General features: G+C 45.2%; 2 protein-coding genes across 2 annotated transcripts in view; one reads left to right on the forward strand and one right to left on the reverse strand.

Moving 5' to 3' along the window:
* FANK1 (fibronectin type III and ankyrin repeat domains 1) overlaps positions 1 to 5,225 on the forward strand; it is an 86,132-nt gene extending 80,907 nt beyond the window's left edge. Inside the window, exon 12 of the transcript XR_011971651.1 lies at positions 1,568 to 5,225. The gene's annotated coding sequence lies outside the window, so the exon portion shown is untranslated. The remainder of the gene's footprint in view (positions 1 to 1,567) is intronic.
* The window catches only part of ADAM12 (ADAM metallopeptidase domain 12), a 357,420-nt gene continuing 344,026 nt past the window's right edge, over positions 2,491 to 15,884 (reverse strand). Inside the window, exons 22-23 of the mRNA XM_072629031.1 lie at positions 11,901 to 12,016; positions 2,491 to 8,122 (exon numbers count right to left, since the gene is read on the reverse strand). Coding sequence (XP_072485132.1) covers positions 8,062 to 8,122; positions 11,901 to 12,016 — 177 coding nt within the window. The 3' untranslated portion in view covers positions 2,491 to 8,061. The remainder of the gene's footprint in view (positions 8,123 to 11,900; positions 12,017 to 15,884) is intronic.

A 15,884-nucleotide genomic window follows, 5' to 3' on the forward strand; every position in this document is an offset into this window, starting at 1 on the left:
CACTGCCATCCTCATACAGTCAACTGGTGGGATGTTTTCTTGTCTTTGTCCTTTTGGAAATAGATGTGAAACCAGATGTTTGGGCCCCAGAGATATGCACACACACATTCATTTGTTCCTCAACATGTCTCCTGGGTCTCTTGAGGAACCTCTGAAACTCTCTCCTTGATGCGTTTTCAATAATGGTGCTCCCCCAGCCTCCTGAATCCCCCATGGCAGCCATCGGGACTGGCCCATTCCTCGTGCTGAAGTCCACAGCCTCCCAAGAAAGATTTTCTCTTTGGGATCTTGACTTGCTGCACATCTCAGGTGTTGCTCCTCATCTTTGGCAGTGGGCAGGGAGGGGAGAATGCCATCCGCATTTGCCTCCCTGTTGTTATAGTCCAGCAGGCTGGCAGGATTGGGATGGGAGGTGGCTTGGGTCAGTGGGAATCATTTTGCATTCCCAAAGCTCATTTCAGAGCAAAGATGAAAGCAAACGCATGGTGGAATTAGTACCAGGAGCCTGCCCAAGCAGCCAAACAGTAGAGTACTCAAGTGAGTCATGTTTTAGAATCAATACAAAATATTACCAGCCGGCAATGTGGTCTTTGCAATTGGATAGAAGCTGATGAACTTGACCAGCCCGAGAGGCTGGCAGTCAGAAGGGGTGGGAATTTCTCCGCAGGGCAAAGATCAGTGAAAAGGTAATTAATGTGGGCTAAGGGAAGGGACAAAGAAGAGCCTCCATCTGCATTACTGAGTTTGGGAAATGTCCATTTGATTTTATATCACATTTGGGACAGCTGCCTTTGGAGTCAGACTTGCAAGTCATACAGAGACTGGCCCTCTGGTACCTCGTTAGAGTTATTAGTATTTTCTGCACCCTTTTAGAAACACCTGAGAGAGGTGATTTATCAATCATTTTCAAGATGTTTGACAACTTCAAGTTGAATCTTTTTAAAAATCAACAAAAGAGAACACACACATGCACACACACACACACATATGCACACTCTTGGTGACTTCTGGAAGCCTTTTCTGTTCTCCATATTTATTACTGACTTTACCTTTATTTCCTTTCCAGGTCCCAGATACATTTGTCGATGTCATTTTTGACAAAAGCCACTAACAACTCCCAACTCTGATGTTTTCTGTTATTATGACAGAGACATAAGGTGTCAATGAGATTGAACATGTGGGTGGGTGAATTACCTGAGATTTCCCCCCATTGGAAAACCCTAAGAGAGCCCAACAATCCAAAGTTAGTTTCCCTGGGAAGAATCAATTTGACTCTTCAGTATACCTTCCTTTATTTTATCAGGACAATGGGCAGGGATACACATGGAGGGGAAGCTGGACTATGGGTCTGGAAGACTTGGGTATGAATTCTGCCTCAGACACTGGGCAGGCCACTTCAACTCTTGTTGCCTCAGTTTCTTCATCTGAAAAATGGGGATAATAATAATGCTTACTTCACAAAGATATTGTGAAGATCAAAGCATTTTACAGATGTGAGGTTCTTAGTGAACTTTAAAGTCCTACAGAAATGTGAGCTAATATTAGATTGTTTTTTTTTTTTTTTTAGAAATTTGGTCACAAAAAGCCAGTTTTTTTGCAAGTTTTAATAGAATCATAAATGTAGAACTGGAAGATCATCAAGAGGTCATCAAGTCCAACCCTGAAGCTGAGACATGATTTGAACGCAGGTGTTTTTGGCTCCAAGTTCAACACCTTATCCCCTGTGCCTGTACCAAGGGCCTAAGGCCTGGGAAAAGGGTCAGAATATTTCCTAATGTCATGCTGAATGGGCTCTTCTATTTGCTTCATGTATCCTGTCCTCTTAGAAAAGTATCACTTGTCAAACATCTACCAAATGAGGAACCTTCTTCTCTTAGTTCATTTCCAAAGATGGGTGGGAGTTGAGAAAGGGCAACCAATCAACGGCCAGAAAGAAGCAGCCCATTTAAAATAGAAACTCCTCGAGGACCACCCACCTCCCTAGCTCCTCAAGCAATCCAATGGCTTCTTCGTACTTTTGCTGCCAGGCTTTTCTAAGTCTCACTTTATTTCAGTAAAAGGATTTTGCCCCTGCGCTTTGTTTTAATCCACCAGAAAGCATAAGCTTCCAGGTTTGTTGCTGAATCAACAATCATCCCACAAGTGTTTTCCCCTCTGGTTTCTATCCCAAGGTAAGCGGACCGAATCAATGTAAAGTTGGTGCAGTGAGCAGGGGCATTTTCTGACCCCCTATCCCAGCTCCACTCGGGAGCCTGCTTCATCCTATCCTAGAGTTCAAAAGGAGGAAAATGTTTTTGTGACTATTTTGGGCGCAGGTTCTAGCACCCAGTAGGTGCTTCACAGTTGCTGGGTGAGTGAGTTTGGATTGGGTCATTCTCACCAGGGCCCAGCGGATTGCGTGCTTGGCATGTGTGTTCAATTTGATCTCTCTCCCCACCCCACCCCACCCCCATATCTTGGGGACATCCTCAGCAACGACAGAGACCAATCTGTACCTACATGTTCACGGTTTATTGGATATAGAATTCTTAACAACGACTGCTTTTCTATTGAAACACCAGGCTGTATTCACCTGTAGCACCTTAATACGAGGAATGTGTACAAAAGTAACACCAACTGTAACATAAAGTTTGTGAAGAAATCTAGCGAACAAAAGCTTTATAAATGGGCACAGCGTGCGTGGCATGGCGTGGTGTGCTAGCAGGAACGTGCCAGGGCTCGCGGGCCCAGAGATTTCCGACCTGGTACTTAGCAGTGGCTACACATTTGGAAACAACAGAGTTTTGGTCCACATGCCCTTCCTTTCCCTTCCGCAGCCAGCCCACCCAACAGAAGGTCCAGGACTCTTACCCATGTCCTACCTTTGTTACCATCTGCGTTACTTCCGAGCCTTAAAGTGCTTTAGAAAAGCCTGTCTGGGACTGCCAACGACATCATTGCCAGCAGCCAGTGGTCACTCATATACTTCACTTTATAATAATCTCCTGCCTGTTTGTGCTTCTGCACTGGCTTAGTTAAACCTGGGAAGAATTGTGGTTCTTTGGGAAAAGGAGGCCCTGAAGAAATTCTGTTAATAAGAGTTGTTTACAGTGATGTGGGATGGGGGAGCTGTTTACAGGGCATCCCAAGTCATCTTGAGGGATTGATTCAAGGAGCATTTCCTTGCTGTTTTCTCCACCCAGCTGATGGGTCTGTTGTCATACTGCATGGCTGATACCCTCTGACTCTCAATAGATATGTCCCTGTGGGTAGGTTTCCAGCCAAAACTACTAAGTACAGATACATAGGAAAGAGACCCTTAGGAACTTGTAAAGCGGCTCTTGCTTATTGTTCTCCCCAAAGTATAGAGAGGGACATTTCATCTTGCAGAGATGCAGTGACATTGAACTTTCAGATAATAAGAGCAAAGTGAAATGATTTTCTTCTAGACGATTTAATGAGGAGTCTGCAGATCTCTGCAGGCAAAGACTCTGGAAACATCTCAGCATGACAACACATCATAAGGAGGAGGCAGATCTCCCCATCTTTCTCAGACTGTGGTCTTCATTATTATTAACACCTATTTCTAATATCATTGGAAAACAACATTGAACTTTGGAGAAGACTCATGAAGAGTGCAGAGGCAGAAATCAGGGATTTGAGTGTTTGACTCTGCAGGCCAAAGAACTCCCTCAAACAAGGATGCAGGCAGCCCATGATGAGCCACCTGGAGGGCTCTGATTTTCTGCAAGGCAGAGTATTTGTTGAGCAGTTCCATAAGGCAGCATATTTGCCAAAGGCCATGGAAAATTCTATGCTTTTGAAACTGAATGAATGGGCCTAGCAGATGAATCCGGAGGGAAGAACCAGCAAAGCCAGGGAATTGAGATTATTTGTGAAATGTCTGCAAGCACTGCCAGTTTGACTGACTTGTTCAGTTTGGGAGGAGTTCTCTAAGCATGTAAGATATGTGGAAGAATCGGAAATGGGACAGGTCGGGGTGAGCAACTGAGTTTCAGTAGCAACTTGGTGGGAAGTTGTATTCTGTGGTTGCCCTTCATGGAGGAATGAGGTCTTGTGAGCTCACCCTTTCAGGAGGGGAGTTAGCCAGTCATGGGGGTAGGGCAGGCAGCTGACTATTCCATTAGATTGTCACAGTGCCTGGAATTCCCACCAGAATGCAACTCCTCTGGATGAAGGGGATGAACACCAAAGCTCCCATGATAATGTCAGCCTAGGAACAGCAAGGCAGAGTAGTGGATGGAGCATAGGACCACCTGAATCCAACTTCAGATACCCACTAGTTGTGTGGCCCTGCACAAATGACAACCTCAGTTTCCTTATTTGCAAAATGTGGATAATAATAGCGTTGTGAGGATCAAATGAAATAATTGTAAAGCACTTACCATAGTATCTGGCACACAGTGCTATATAAATGTAGGTTATTATCATTATCATTACTATTAAGAATAACTAATCAGAGATCAAGAACCCTGAAACCTTGGTATAAGGTCAGTAAGCTTTGATGTAAGTGAAGAAGGTCTTGGAGGTCTCAGAAGGAAGTGTATAAAAGCTGGACGGAGATAGGAAACCAGATGCTTTAAAAAAGGGGAAGTGGAAGACACTCCCACAATTTTGCCCAGGGCTGGACCTATATGAGGCCATTGAAAATTAGATGTTATAAATAAAAAGTGGAAAGATTAAAAAAAAAAAGGTTGAATTGTATTTGAAAGACCCAGACTGGCTAGCAAAAGGCCATTTCCTTTATGTTTTCTGGGAGTGGCCCATCGCTTCAAAGGGCTGGGTCAACATTTACTGAAAGCTGAGTTTACAATCCAGGTATTCAGGACATCCCAGGACCAGACCTTTGCTTTCATGGAGATGCCACATTTTGAACTGCTCGTTGACACAGCTCAGCGCTGAGAGGGTATGAGAGGTTGCCAGTTTTCCAGAACAATGGTCTATAGTTTTAGCCTGAGAATTCCTAATAAAGTTAAGGAGGCATAAAAATGTCCCCTCTGAGAATTGCCTGAGTTGCTATTCTCTTGTAGTTTAATTTGTTGCTTTTGTGGTTGGGGTGATGTCACCCCACATGTGTGAGCTGAAGAGATTCAGACTGTGGAGCAGTCTCCCCCGCCGACATATTTTGACAATGGAAAATGTTGTGTGTTGTGCCTTCTTGTTACATCAGGCCTGATTCCATATGTCAGGAAAACAAATGATTAAAAAACACTTTAGATGGTAAATTCTAAATTAATGTTTGAAAAACAAGCTGTAGACCTCCCACTATACTTCTGAACTATTAACTTAGAATTACTCAGTGATTCCCCTGAAAAAGTAGTGGTGGTAGCAGCCAGGTTTTTGCTCATAACCTCAGTAAGTTAATAATAATGATAAAGGATAAGATAATGATGATCTAGACTTCAGACACAATCTGGTAGCTATTTTGAATTCTGCTTATGTCATCAATGAAGCTCAAAAAGTCCCCTTTTGCCTGCCCCTCTCCTCCAATACCCAACCATACCCTGCCATGGGAATCAGCAAATCATACTGAAATGAAAGGTTTGTATAAAATGCCTTACTTGGATAAATACAGTACTTCTAGTAGTGCTTCTTCTATAAGAATTCCTGCCTCCCCATAGGGAAACTTTCCATTTATGGATATTTTAAATGTGGACCTCAGTGGAGTGGCTCATATCAGTCATCAGAAATATGTAAATATGGATATCGTTGGCAGCCCCAAACAGCTATTAATGATGGGAAGTAAGATCACAGCTTTAATATTCTTAAAAAAAAGTATTTGCATAAATTGAATAACTACAATCCCAGACTACAGCTAGAAGGAGATGGTTTTAAGTTGGCATCCTCTTGCTGACAGTAGGAGGGTCCAGTGGGGCCAAACCTAAGGCATTAATATCACCCAAAGTGCACCCCAAACATTTTGTAAACATTTTCAATAGCACCTGCCTTGGTTTCAGCACAATTACCAAATCTAATATGACTGTAAAGAACAGTTAAAGTGATTCTCCAAGTTTACTCTAAATATCACATCAAGAACATCTTCCAGCGTGTCTTCAGAACAAACAGAAAGAACCGTCATTGTGTTACGCACAGAAGCACTCTTTGAGAGGTGGGATGGACTTGGGAGGGGGAATGCTCTATCTGCTTCAATGAGTGTGGCTGATGGGCATTTGTTTGGTTTATCCATAAACATGAATGCATTGTTGCCTAGATACAGAGGTGAGAATGAGAAAAGGTAGATACAATTCTTATCTACTGGAGAGAAAACCCAGAAGTAGCCCCCAGACATTTTATTTTCCTGCTTCAAGGCCCAGAAAAACCTTTGAAAGGAGAGGGAAATCTTTATTTCAGAGCTCTTAAAATGAATTACTGAACTCTGGTCAGTTTCATGAAAGATGAAAACTGCAGTGGCAGATGGCTCCACTAGGGGGCACTAGAGGGCATAATGGGACCTCAACAAAAATGTTTTGCTTGTGGGTTCCATGGAGCCTGGCAGGAGCTTTTAAAGTTCTCCCTGGGAAGCTGACTGCCTACATGTGGTGTGGAGAGTAACAGGTGTGAGGGGTAACTGGACAGGCCTGGGCTTTATGCCTAGTTAGGACAAGGAAATTGATTTCTTTCTCCCATTCTGTGATGCTCAACAGGTAGCAAGGTGCAGAGAGTGAACCTTAAAGGTAAAGATACCTTTTGAGAATCCTCCTGTCAAGTCTGGGAGATGGAGATGGCTCTGAAGAAAACCCAGGACCATGTTTTACTAAGAGAAGTGATAAGTGATAGATAAAATGCATAGAGATGCTAAGGGATACATCACTCCATTTTCTTAGAACTGATGCACGCATAATAATGAACCAGTTTTTAGTAAGCCTAAAAACCACAGCAACCAAAGGAATTACCCTAAAGTATTGACTGGATCTCTCTAGTTAACTAGTTCACATCTGAAAAGAATTCTGGTCCCAGGGAAAGGCTGGTCCCTCCACATGAATCCAGAATGATTGCATTACAGTTGAGTAAACAGTGAGGTGATCTGGTTATCTCCCTGGCAATAGAAGGAGACAGTACTTATAGCACCTGGTCAGTAATGGTCTTGCCCAAACTATTGTAACTTTTAGAGACACACTCCCTTTCTCAGTCCAAATAGCATGAGGATCCCAGCTCTTACCTGGCTCCAAACCTAGGAGCATCAATAGTGACTGGGGACACACAAACCTAATGGCCAAATAAAGGATCTGCTGCCTCGCTTCAGGCTGGGCTGGTGACCAGTCAGTCCAGGAAGTTTCAGAAGCTGCACTTCTACTGGAGGGAACAGGACTCCTGTACTTATTTCCTGGCTGGTCACTTCTGCTCCTTACCTTCCTCAAGTGTTGTCTACTTCATCCCCACCAGAGGCTGAGGTTATTTCCAATCTGTTGAATTATTCCTGGTATGAAACTGAATCCTTCTCTGCCTGTGCCAATGGAGGCTGAACAGTTGTTTTAGAAATCATCTTCCAATTTATCCCTCACCAACCTCAGCACAGGCTGGTGCTACCCTGCAAGCTAAGCATGGAAGAGAGAAATGTGGTGGCTGGAGACACATACTGTTCCTTTGGGTAGGGATAGAAATCTGGCTTCCCCTGCTTAACGAAAGGCTCACTCTTGGGAAGGTCATACTAATGATCATGGTGGAGAAGTTGCCTGTTTATCTATTAGTGCCACTCCTGCAGTAAAGCAGAGATCAAGAAAGCTAACCCTTGGCCTAGAATCCCACAAAGCGGAATGTTTCAAGTTCACTGAAATATTAAAAACAAGATTTCCTTCCAAGGAAAACTTAGAGATGGTAAAAAAAAAATATCTACTACAGTGCACCGCACCATAATAAATATTCATCATAAATTAATAATTTAAAAGTACCTGAGCAAGTCCCCAGAGCACCATAGCACAGCACAGTACTGAAGGCAGGAGCTCAAAGTTCTTAGAAACAATGGTGTTTTCAACATTAAACATTCGAAGGATTGATACGAAACAAGGCACTCCGACGGGAGTTTAAGGATAGTGCAAACTTCTGTCTTCACTGTTGAGCTTCTCATTTCATGCAGATGGTGTAGGAGGGTCTGGGCACTAGTGGTGGATGCTGAGGGGCAGGTCTGTAAACAGAAAGGAGAAAGAGATGGAACCAAGATGGTGTCAGTTTCTCTGGAAGGGCTTTTGGAGAGAGCCAGTTCTCGCAAGGCCAGTTAGCTCAAAAACACGCTGTTGTTTCTGTTAGGAGTGCCTGGGACAGGTATCAGCTCACATCCTCAGTGATTTCATGGCACCAGAGCACTGTGATAGTTTGGGGACTAGAAGGGAACTGCAGAGCTCACCCACTCCAACCTCTTCAGTTTCTAGATGAGGCAGCTAAGACCCAGAAAAGTAAAGTGATGTAGGCTCATGTTTAGAGCTTGAAAGGGACCTTAGAGGCTCTCCAGGCCACCCCTCATTTTATAGATGAGGAAACTGAGACTCCAAAGGGTGATGATTCTTACTGTTGTCAAGAATAATGACCTGCCTCTATATAGCACTTTATGGTTTCCAAAGGGATTTAATCAAATTGGACATGTTAAGGGACTTGCCCAAGGGCACAGAGGTATGAGGAGTTAGGTCTGGGATTCTAGCTGAGGTCTCATGACCCCCGGACCGTGGGCAAGTCACTTAACCCTGTTTGCCTCAGTTTCTTCATCTGCAAAGTGATCTGGAGAAGGAAATAGCAGCCTACTCCAGAATCTTTAAATCTTTACCAAGAAACCCCAAATGAGATCATGAAGAGAGGAACATGACTGAAATGACTGAAGGACATGTTTCAGGCACTGTGCTCAGTGCTTCACAATGATCTCATTTGATCCTCACGACAATCCTGGGAGGTAGATGGTATTATTATCTGCATTTTATAGCTGAGGAAATGGAGGCAAACTGAGGTTAAGTTAAGCCCAAGGTCACACATGTTTGAAGCAGGATATGAACTCAGGTCTTCCTGAGTGCCCAGCCTCTATCCTTTGAGTTATCTCTGCCTGTCTCCCCCTGTCTCCACCAGATGTTTAAATCCCAATGATATGGCCAGAGCTGGACATCCCCTCCTGCCCCACCCCCCCCAATCTTAGTTGTTGTTTTCAAACAACTTAAAGGAAAATCCTCCAAGCTCTCAGATTCTCAAACTTTTCTCCTCTGACATCCCCCTTCTTTTTTCTTCCTTCTGAGTTTCAAATTTCTTTATGGTTAACAGTCAGTTGAGGAGAGTTTTCTGTTAAATTTATAAGAAGTCAACTCAACTCATCTTTATTAGGGGGGTAGCATGGCTTAGTGACTAGCAAGCCAAGCAAAGCAATAGGAAGACCAGGGTTCCATTACCAACTCTGCCAGCCGCTGGATCTTGGACCATGGGTAAGTTCCAAAGCCTCTCATGGCCCAAGCTAGCTAGTTACAATATATGTAGGTAGAGGGAGATTCTCACCTACAATTCCCTACACTGATGGAATCACAGGTCCAACACCTGAGGGGAGGCAGATGTGAAGACCTGGGTCTGGCCTCTTTGGCTCCTCAATGAGAACACAGATGATTAGAGTGTAGGGGAATGAACTGTGGGATCATTAACAGAAACAGAAGTGAACTGAGGAGCAGTTTTAGGGGAGTTTGATTCCTTTTCCACATAATGGCCCTTTAGGTGCTCAAAGATGGCTACCATGTTCCCTTGAGTCTTTGCGTTTATAGGCTTCTACACACAAGGTTTCCAGTCTCCTCACCATGGTGGCCACCTGTACTCAAAACCCTCCAGTTGGTCTATGTTCTGAAATGTAGAATTGAATATCACATGCCACCTACAGGCTGGCCACGCTGTGTTGAGCTGCCATAGATCTCTAGTTTTCTGGATGCCATATCACATTTGTCTTTAGCTGATTTTGTAGTCTATGAAAACCCTGCAGCGGCTCATTGTCCCTGTGCCCCCTTCCCTGCCCCGATCACTCCATGATCGCCCCCTTCCTCCATGTCATTCCATGCCTCTTCCACAGGAGCAGGGACCAGGACCATCTGCACATCCCAGCCTCCCTTAATACCTTCTCATGAGACTATCTTTCTATCTGATCTCTCCATTTAAAGGAGCAATTTTGCTCATTCTGTTGCGAGTAGAAAAACAAATCGTCTTCTCCAGACATACAGTCCACAATGTGAATGATCTAGGTTCTGAGCCATTCTCCTTAGTTCACACATGGTTAAGATTTAAAGATCCCTATGCCTGCCCAGACTTCCTTATCTTTATCTTCTGTGTTTGAAATGTTTGGCCAGCGGTTTGCCTGGCCAAGAATTCTTCCTCAGAAATGTAATGAGGCCGCTGAAGTTCCTTCTGTCCCCTTTGGTGTTGAGGAATGAGTGGATCCAAGTCCACACCAACCCATCACCTCCTGGCTGTGATGAACTTGAAAAGCTGCAAATGTGTGGTGAGCTCCCTGCCAAGAGAGGAGTTCAGCTGTGCTCTGACCTCACTGAGCCCACAGGAGCCGAGCTTGTCTGCCTCATCCCCCAGCAGGGTCCCCTCCCCATCTCTGGAAAACTGACATAAACAATAATGAAAGGAAGGAAATAAGCATTGTTAGGTTCCTACTATGTGCCAGGCACTGTGCCAAACCCTGCCCAAATATCTCATTTGATCCCCTGCAAGGTAGGTGTTATTATTATCCCCATTTTCCATTTGAGGAAACTGAGGTTAAGGGACTTGCCAGGAGTCACACAGCTAGTAAGTGCCTGAGGCTGGATTGGAACTCAGGTCTTCCTGAGGCCAGACCTGGTACTCTGTCCATTGCCACCTTGCTGGCTCTAGACCAACAGTCTGGGTGTTTCCTGATTAGAAAGATACTTTGTCTAGATTTAAGGCTGTTTCCCTAAGTTAGCTTTATAGACAGGTTCCAGACATTTCTATGAGTTACCAACTTTTTTCAATGGTTTATTGAGTTATCACCCCTCTCACTGACCAGTTGATGGGAACCACAAGGCTCTGTGTCCTGGATAAGCACAGTGGCCCTCCTGTGGATTCTCTTTTTGTATCCATTGTCTCACTGCTACCATACTGAGCGCCACTTTTCCTTCTTGGTCTCATTTGAGTATGTTTCCAGGCTCATACCAATCAGTCCAGGGCAGTGTCTGTGAAGAGGCTGGACTTAGGGATATTTGGCCCTTTCTACCTCCAGTGATCCTGCACTTGGAAGATAATGTGGTATATTGGCAAAAGCCTTGGCCTGAGAGGCAGAAGCTCAGCATGGAAAAGACCTCCATGACCTTCTAGTCCAACCTGGGCCTAGACAGGAATGTCTTCTATTCTACCATATCCCTGAAAAGGGGTCATCCAACTTTTCCTTGAGAGGGAACCCACCCAACTCCCAAGGCAGCCCATCCCACTTCTGAATATCTCTAGCTGCTTGGGGGATTTTCCTGGCTCAGGCTGAACTTGGCTTCTTGGTTACTTCTGCCCATGGCTTTTGGGGCTAGGTTGGTGAGAGGTCTGGAGCTGCCACTTACTAGCCAAGTGGACATAGGCAATTCACTTGACTTTTCTGAGTGTCACTTTCCTCACCTGAAAAATGGGTATAATGTTATTTTAACTGCCTTCCCTACCTCAGGGATGTTTAGAGGATGAAATGAGACAATGGGTGTAAAGCGCTTTGTACTCGCCAATTAGATGAAGGTGATTTGTGCTCATTTCGTATTGCTGATCTTTGAAATCTTGGACGCTCATGAGTAATAAATAGCCAACGTTCTCTACTTCTCTTGGCGTCTTTGTTGTAACTTTCCCATTAAGCTGTCAGCACAGGATAGAGTGGGCCAGCTCGGTTTGCAGGGTGCCTGTATGGTGAGATGACTGAGAAAGAAAGGCTCAGGTTGTAGGGCAGAACCAACCTGGTGGGTATGATGCGCTGGCCAGGCATTCTCCTGGAGGCTTCATTAAGCCGGGTGGTTTTGCTCAGAGGGTCTGCAGGCAAAGGCTTCTGGGGAGGGCTCGGCTTATGCATTGCCTGCAACAAACATTCCACAATCACGTTATCCAGTAACCTCCAGAACAATGGCAGATAAGTGCAGTATTCTTAAAGGCAGGAGTCACGAGGAAATTGTTGGGAGCTCTGGGAAGGAAACAACCTGTTGATCACCATTGCACCTTTTGTCTTCCAATTTCCTAAAAACACACCATGAGGAGGCTTACTATGAAGGGAGAGGGCTTTGAAGCTAGCTCTCTTTACCCCTACCCACCATGGCTTCCATTTACTAAAGTCTACAGGGATGATGGTCTTCATTTTAACTTGACCAACATTACCTTAAAATTTCAAATTCTAAACAATGTCATGTAACTGCAAACCCTGTAAGTCTAGACCTGCCCTAGCCCCATGCTGGTGTCCAGATGCTCCCAGAGGCGAAGGGTGCTTTGTTCTTGCAGGTCACAAGGCTGTATTCTGTTTGGGAACTGTGTGCCCAAAAAGCCTTTGGGGAGCACAGGAGAGGGTGGGCCTAAGGCAGACTCTGCTTGCTTGGGTGCTGACATTTGCAGTGCTCCTGATGGGAAGCTGGGGGCAACCTCTCGGGAAGCCAGATGAGGGAAGATTAGGGCAGAAATGGATGTGGAGCCAGGGAGCTGCTCTGCAGCTACTTCTCTTTATTACAACTAACAGGAAGGAAGGGTGCCCGCTTCCAGGCAGAAACTCTAGCTGCCAGCAGCCCTCATGGCTCCCATCCTGAGGAGCCATGCTGGCATCACCTCGGGGCTTTGCAGACCTGGTGCTGAGGCACAGTGCCTTCCAGCCCCTGCGGTGTGGGGCAATGCCAGACAAGCTGCCAATACAGAAGTGGGGGTGGGGTAGGGGAGGTGGCGGGGAGAGACAGAGACAGAGAGAGATAGAGACAGACACGCAAATCCAATTTCCTGTTCCAGCTTTCTAGCTGATGGTGTTTAGGTGACCCAGGAAGAGGAAGTGAGAGGACTCCGTGAATGTCTCCAGAAAATTTGAGAAATGGGTAGTGATAGTATTCATACTTGTTCTTATTATATACAGTGTATCTTATTGAAGTAAATGTCCTTTTTTTTGCTGCTGTGATGTCTTGTGATTAATTGTTCCTAATTTGGGTCCTTGCTGGGGTTTGGGGACAGTGGATAAACAGGTGATGGACCCAGATGGGTTCTAGAACCTGCCCATAGCAATGGGGGCCCCACACACTCATCTTTCCTGGGACTACCAAAAGGCAGACCTCCAAGCCTCTATGGAGGATTTACAGAGAGTTGTGATCAAGAGTTGCCCAGAATGAGAAGGCACAGAGGACTGGGGCAGGGTTCCAGGAGAGAGAATGCCTACATCCCAATCTTACTGTGACAAGAACTTACAATGCCCCCTCATGAGAATATAGAGAAAACACTTCCTAAAATCACTGGCATTTCTTTACAGTTAGAGATGCTTTCCTCTTTCCATCCCCCAGCCCTGAAAGATATCTTTCCCAAGCCATCTAATGCAGACTGAGTACCTGCTGCCTTGGTCTTGACCTCTGCATGACTTAGTGTAACATCTTGCACTAAGACTGCTCTAAGAATTCACTTAGGCAGCTCTGGGCATTTTCTCTAGCTGTCTTCCAGGTCTGGAATGTTCTTCCTCTTCTGCTCAGCTCTGACCTCCCTGGCTTCCTTTTGTCCTTCAGTTGTTTTTCAGTCACGTCTGACTCTTCATGACCCCATTCGGAGTTTTCTTGGCAAAGACACTAGACTGATTTGCTGTTTCCTTCTCTAGTTCATTTTACAGATGAGGAACTTAGGCAAAGAGGGTGAAGTGACTCGCTCAGGGTCACATAGCTAGTAAGTGTCTGAGACTGGATTGGAACTCAGGAAGATGGGTTTTCTTGGCTCCAGACCTTGTCCTCTACCTGCTACACCACCTTGCTGCCTCTGGCTTCCTTCATGTCTCCATTAAAATCCCACCTTCTAGGGGAAGCCTTCCCCATCCTTCTTAATGATGCATGGGAGTACCTTCCCTCTCTTAATTAACTTTTATCTGTTTTGTCTGTAGCTTGCTTTGTGTATACGTGTCATCTTCCCCATTAGATTGTAAGTTCCTCGAAGCCAAGGGCTGCCTTTTGTCTCTTTTTGTATCCCTGCTGCTTTCTTAGCATAATTCCTGGCACACAGAGGCATTTAACAAATATTTATTGAAGACTCACTCTATACATACCACCATAGACTTGGACCCAGGTCACAGAAAGGATAAAGAGTGGCTCTAACTACTCAGCTGTTAGGCAGTGTGGTATGGTGCTGACTGCGTTAGTGCTGGAGTCAGAGAGCCTGAGTTCACCCCCAGGCCTTTCTCTTTGTGCCTATGTGGCCTTGGACCAGTCTCTCTTCCTCTCTGAGCTCCAGGTTCTTCCTCTGTGAGAAGAAGGGGCTGGATTAGGTGACTCCAAGGCCTTGCCCAGTTTTAAAGCCAGAATCCTATGACTCAGTTTCTTAATCTACAAAACTCTAAGAAACTTCCACTCCCTTGAGAGCTCCTCTTGTTGTGGTCCTGCTATGGTCTGGCCCTGTCTGAGGTTCAGGTGATGAGGAAGTCTGTGGGAGCTGCCCAGGTCTAGAGGGGGAAGAGGTGGGGGCCCAGGACAGAGCCACGGAGGGCACCAATACTTGGTGGGCACCACCTATATGAAGACTGGGGAGGGTGGACATAGCACACATAAATGACTTTGTAAACAAAGAGCTGGAAAAATGTCAGGTGTTTTCACTGTTCTTTATAGGCTCAGGCACCAAACGATGGCTGGTGCAAAGGCGCTCAGGTACCCAGTGTTACTTTTGGCATTAAATTGCTCTCATGGAAGCATCGACTGCTGCTCAGAGTGGTTTCCCAACACAAGCACTTCTTCCATCTCTGATATTCCCTGCCCAGTAGGAGGACCTGGTCCACAATGAAGGCTGGCTGATCAGATCCCACGGATCCAGTTGCAGCTGGAAGGTTTCCAGGGGTGGAAACCATGATGGTTCACTGAGGACCTTGGTGTCCAAGTCAGGAGAAGGGAGATGGAATTTCCATGAACTCTTTTAAGCATTCCTTTCCAGGATGACTTCTCACTACCTAGGCCCATTCTCTCCAGAGGAAATGCATGACCCAGGGCAGATATATGGTGAGAAGAGGCCCCCCTTCAGGGGAGCTCAGGCTCTGATTTCAGCTCTTACTTGAAAAATTGCAGGCTGAGAGCTGGATGACATCTGAGAGCACTGGGATCACTCCCTCATTTTAAAGATGGGGAAACTGAGGTCCCATGAGTTAAAGTGATATCTTCAAGGTTAGGGCAACTGGCAGAGCAAAGAATCGAAGGCAGATCTGACTGCACATTCACGCTCCTCATGGCCCATTCTCCTGTCTCTTTCTTTCTTTCTCTTTCTCTTTCTTTCTTTCTTTCTTTCTTTCTTTCTTTCTTTCTTTCTTTCTTTCTTTCTTTCTTTCTTTCTTTCTTCCTTCCTTCCTTCCTTCCTTCCTTCCTTCCTTCCTTCCTTCCTTCCTTCCTTCCTTCCTTCCTTCCTTCCTTCCTTTCTTCCTTCCTTCTCCTTCTCCTTTTCTTCTTATTCCCTTTCTTCTCCCTCCTCTCCACTCCAACTCTCACACACACAGCACAGTGTGGTCTGAAAACATGAAGTCAATACTTTAAATCCTGCTTTGGACACTCTCAGAGCCTCAGTTTCTTCACCATATCTACTCCACAGGGTTTTGCAAGTCTTTCACGCAACATTTTGTAAAACATAAATCCTCATATAAATATGTAGATCAGCTACTCCTCCTCCCATTATTTATAAAAAAAAAATCAGTGTAAAGTCAGGAACCCACATCCCCGACCCCATCATACAATCCCTGACACTCTCTC

Source organism: Notamacropus eugenii, chromosome 1 (genome assembly GCF_028372415.1).
Source record: "Notamacropus eugenii isolate mMacEug1 chromosome 1, mMacEug1.pri_v2, whole genome shotgun sequence".
Classification (NCBI taxonomy): Eukaryota; Metazoa; Chordata; class Mammalia; order Diprotodontia; family Macropodidae; genus Notamacropus; species Notamacropus eugenii.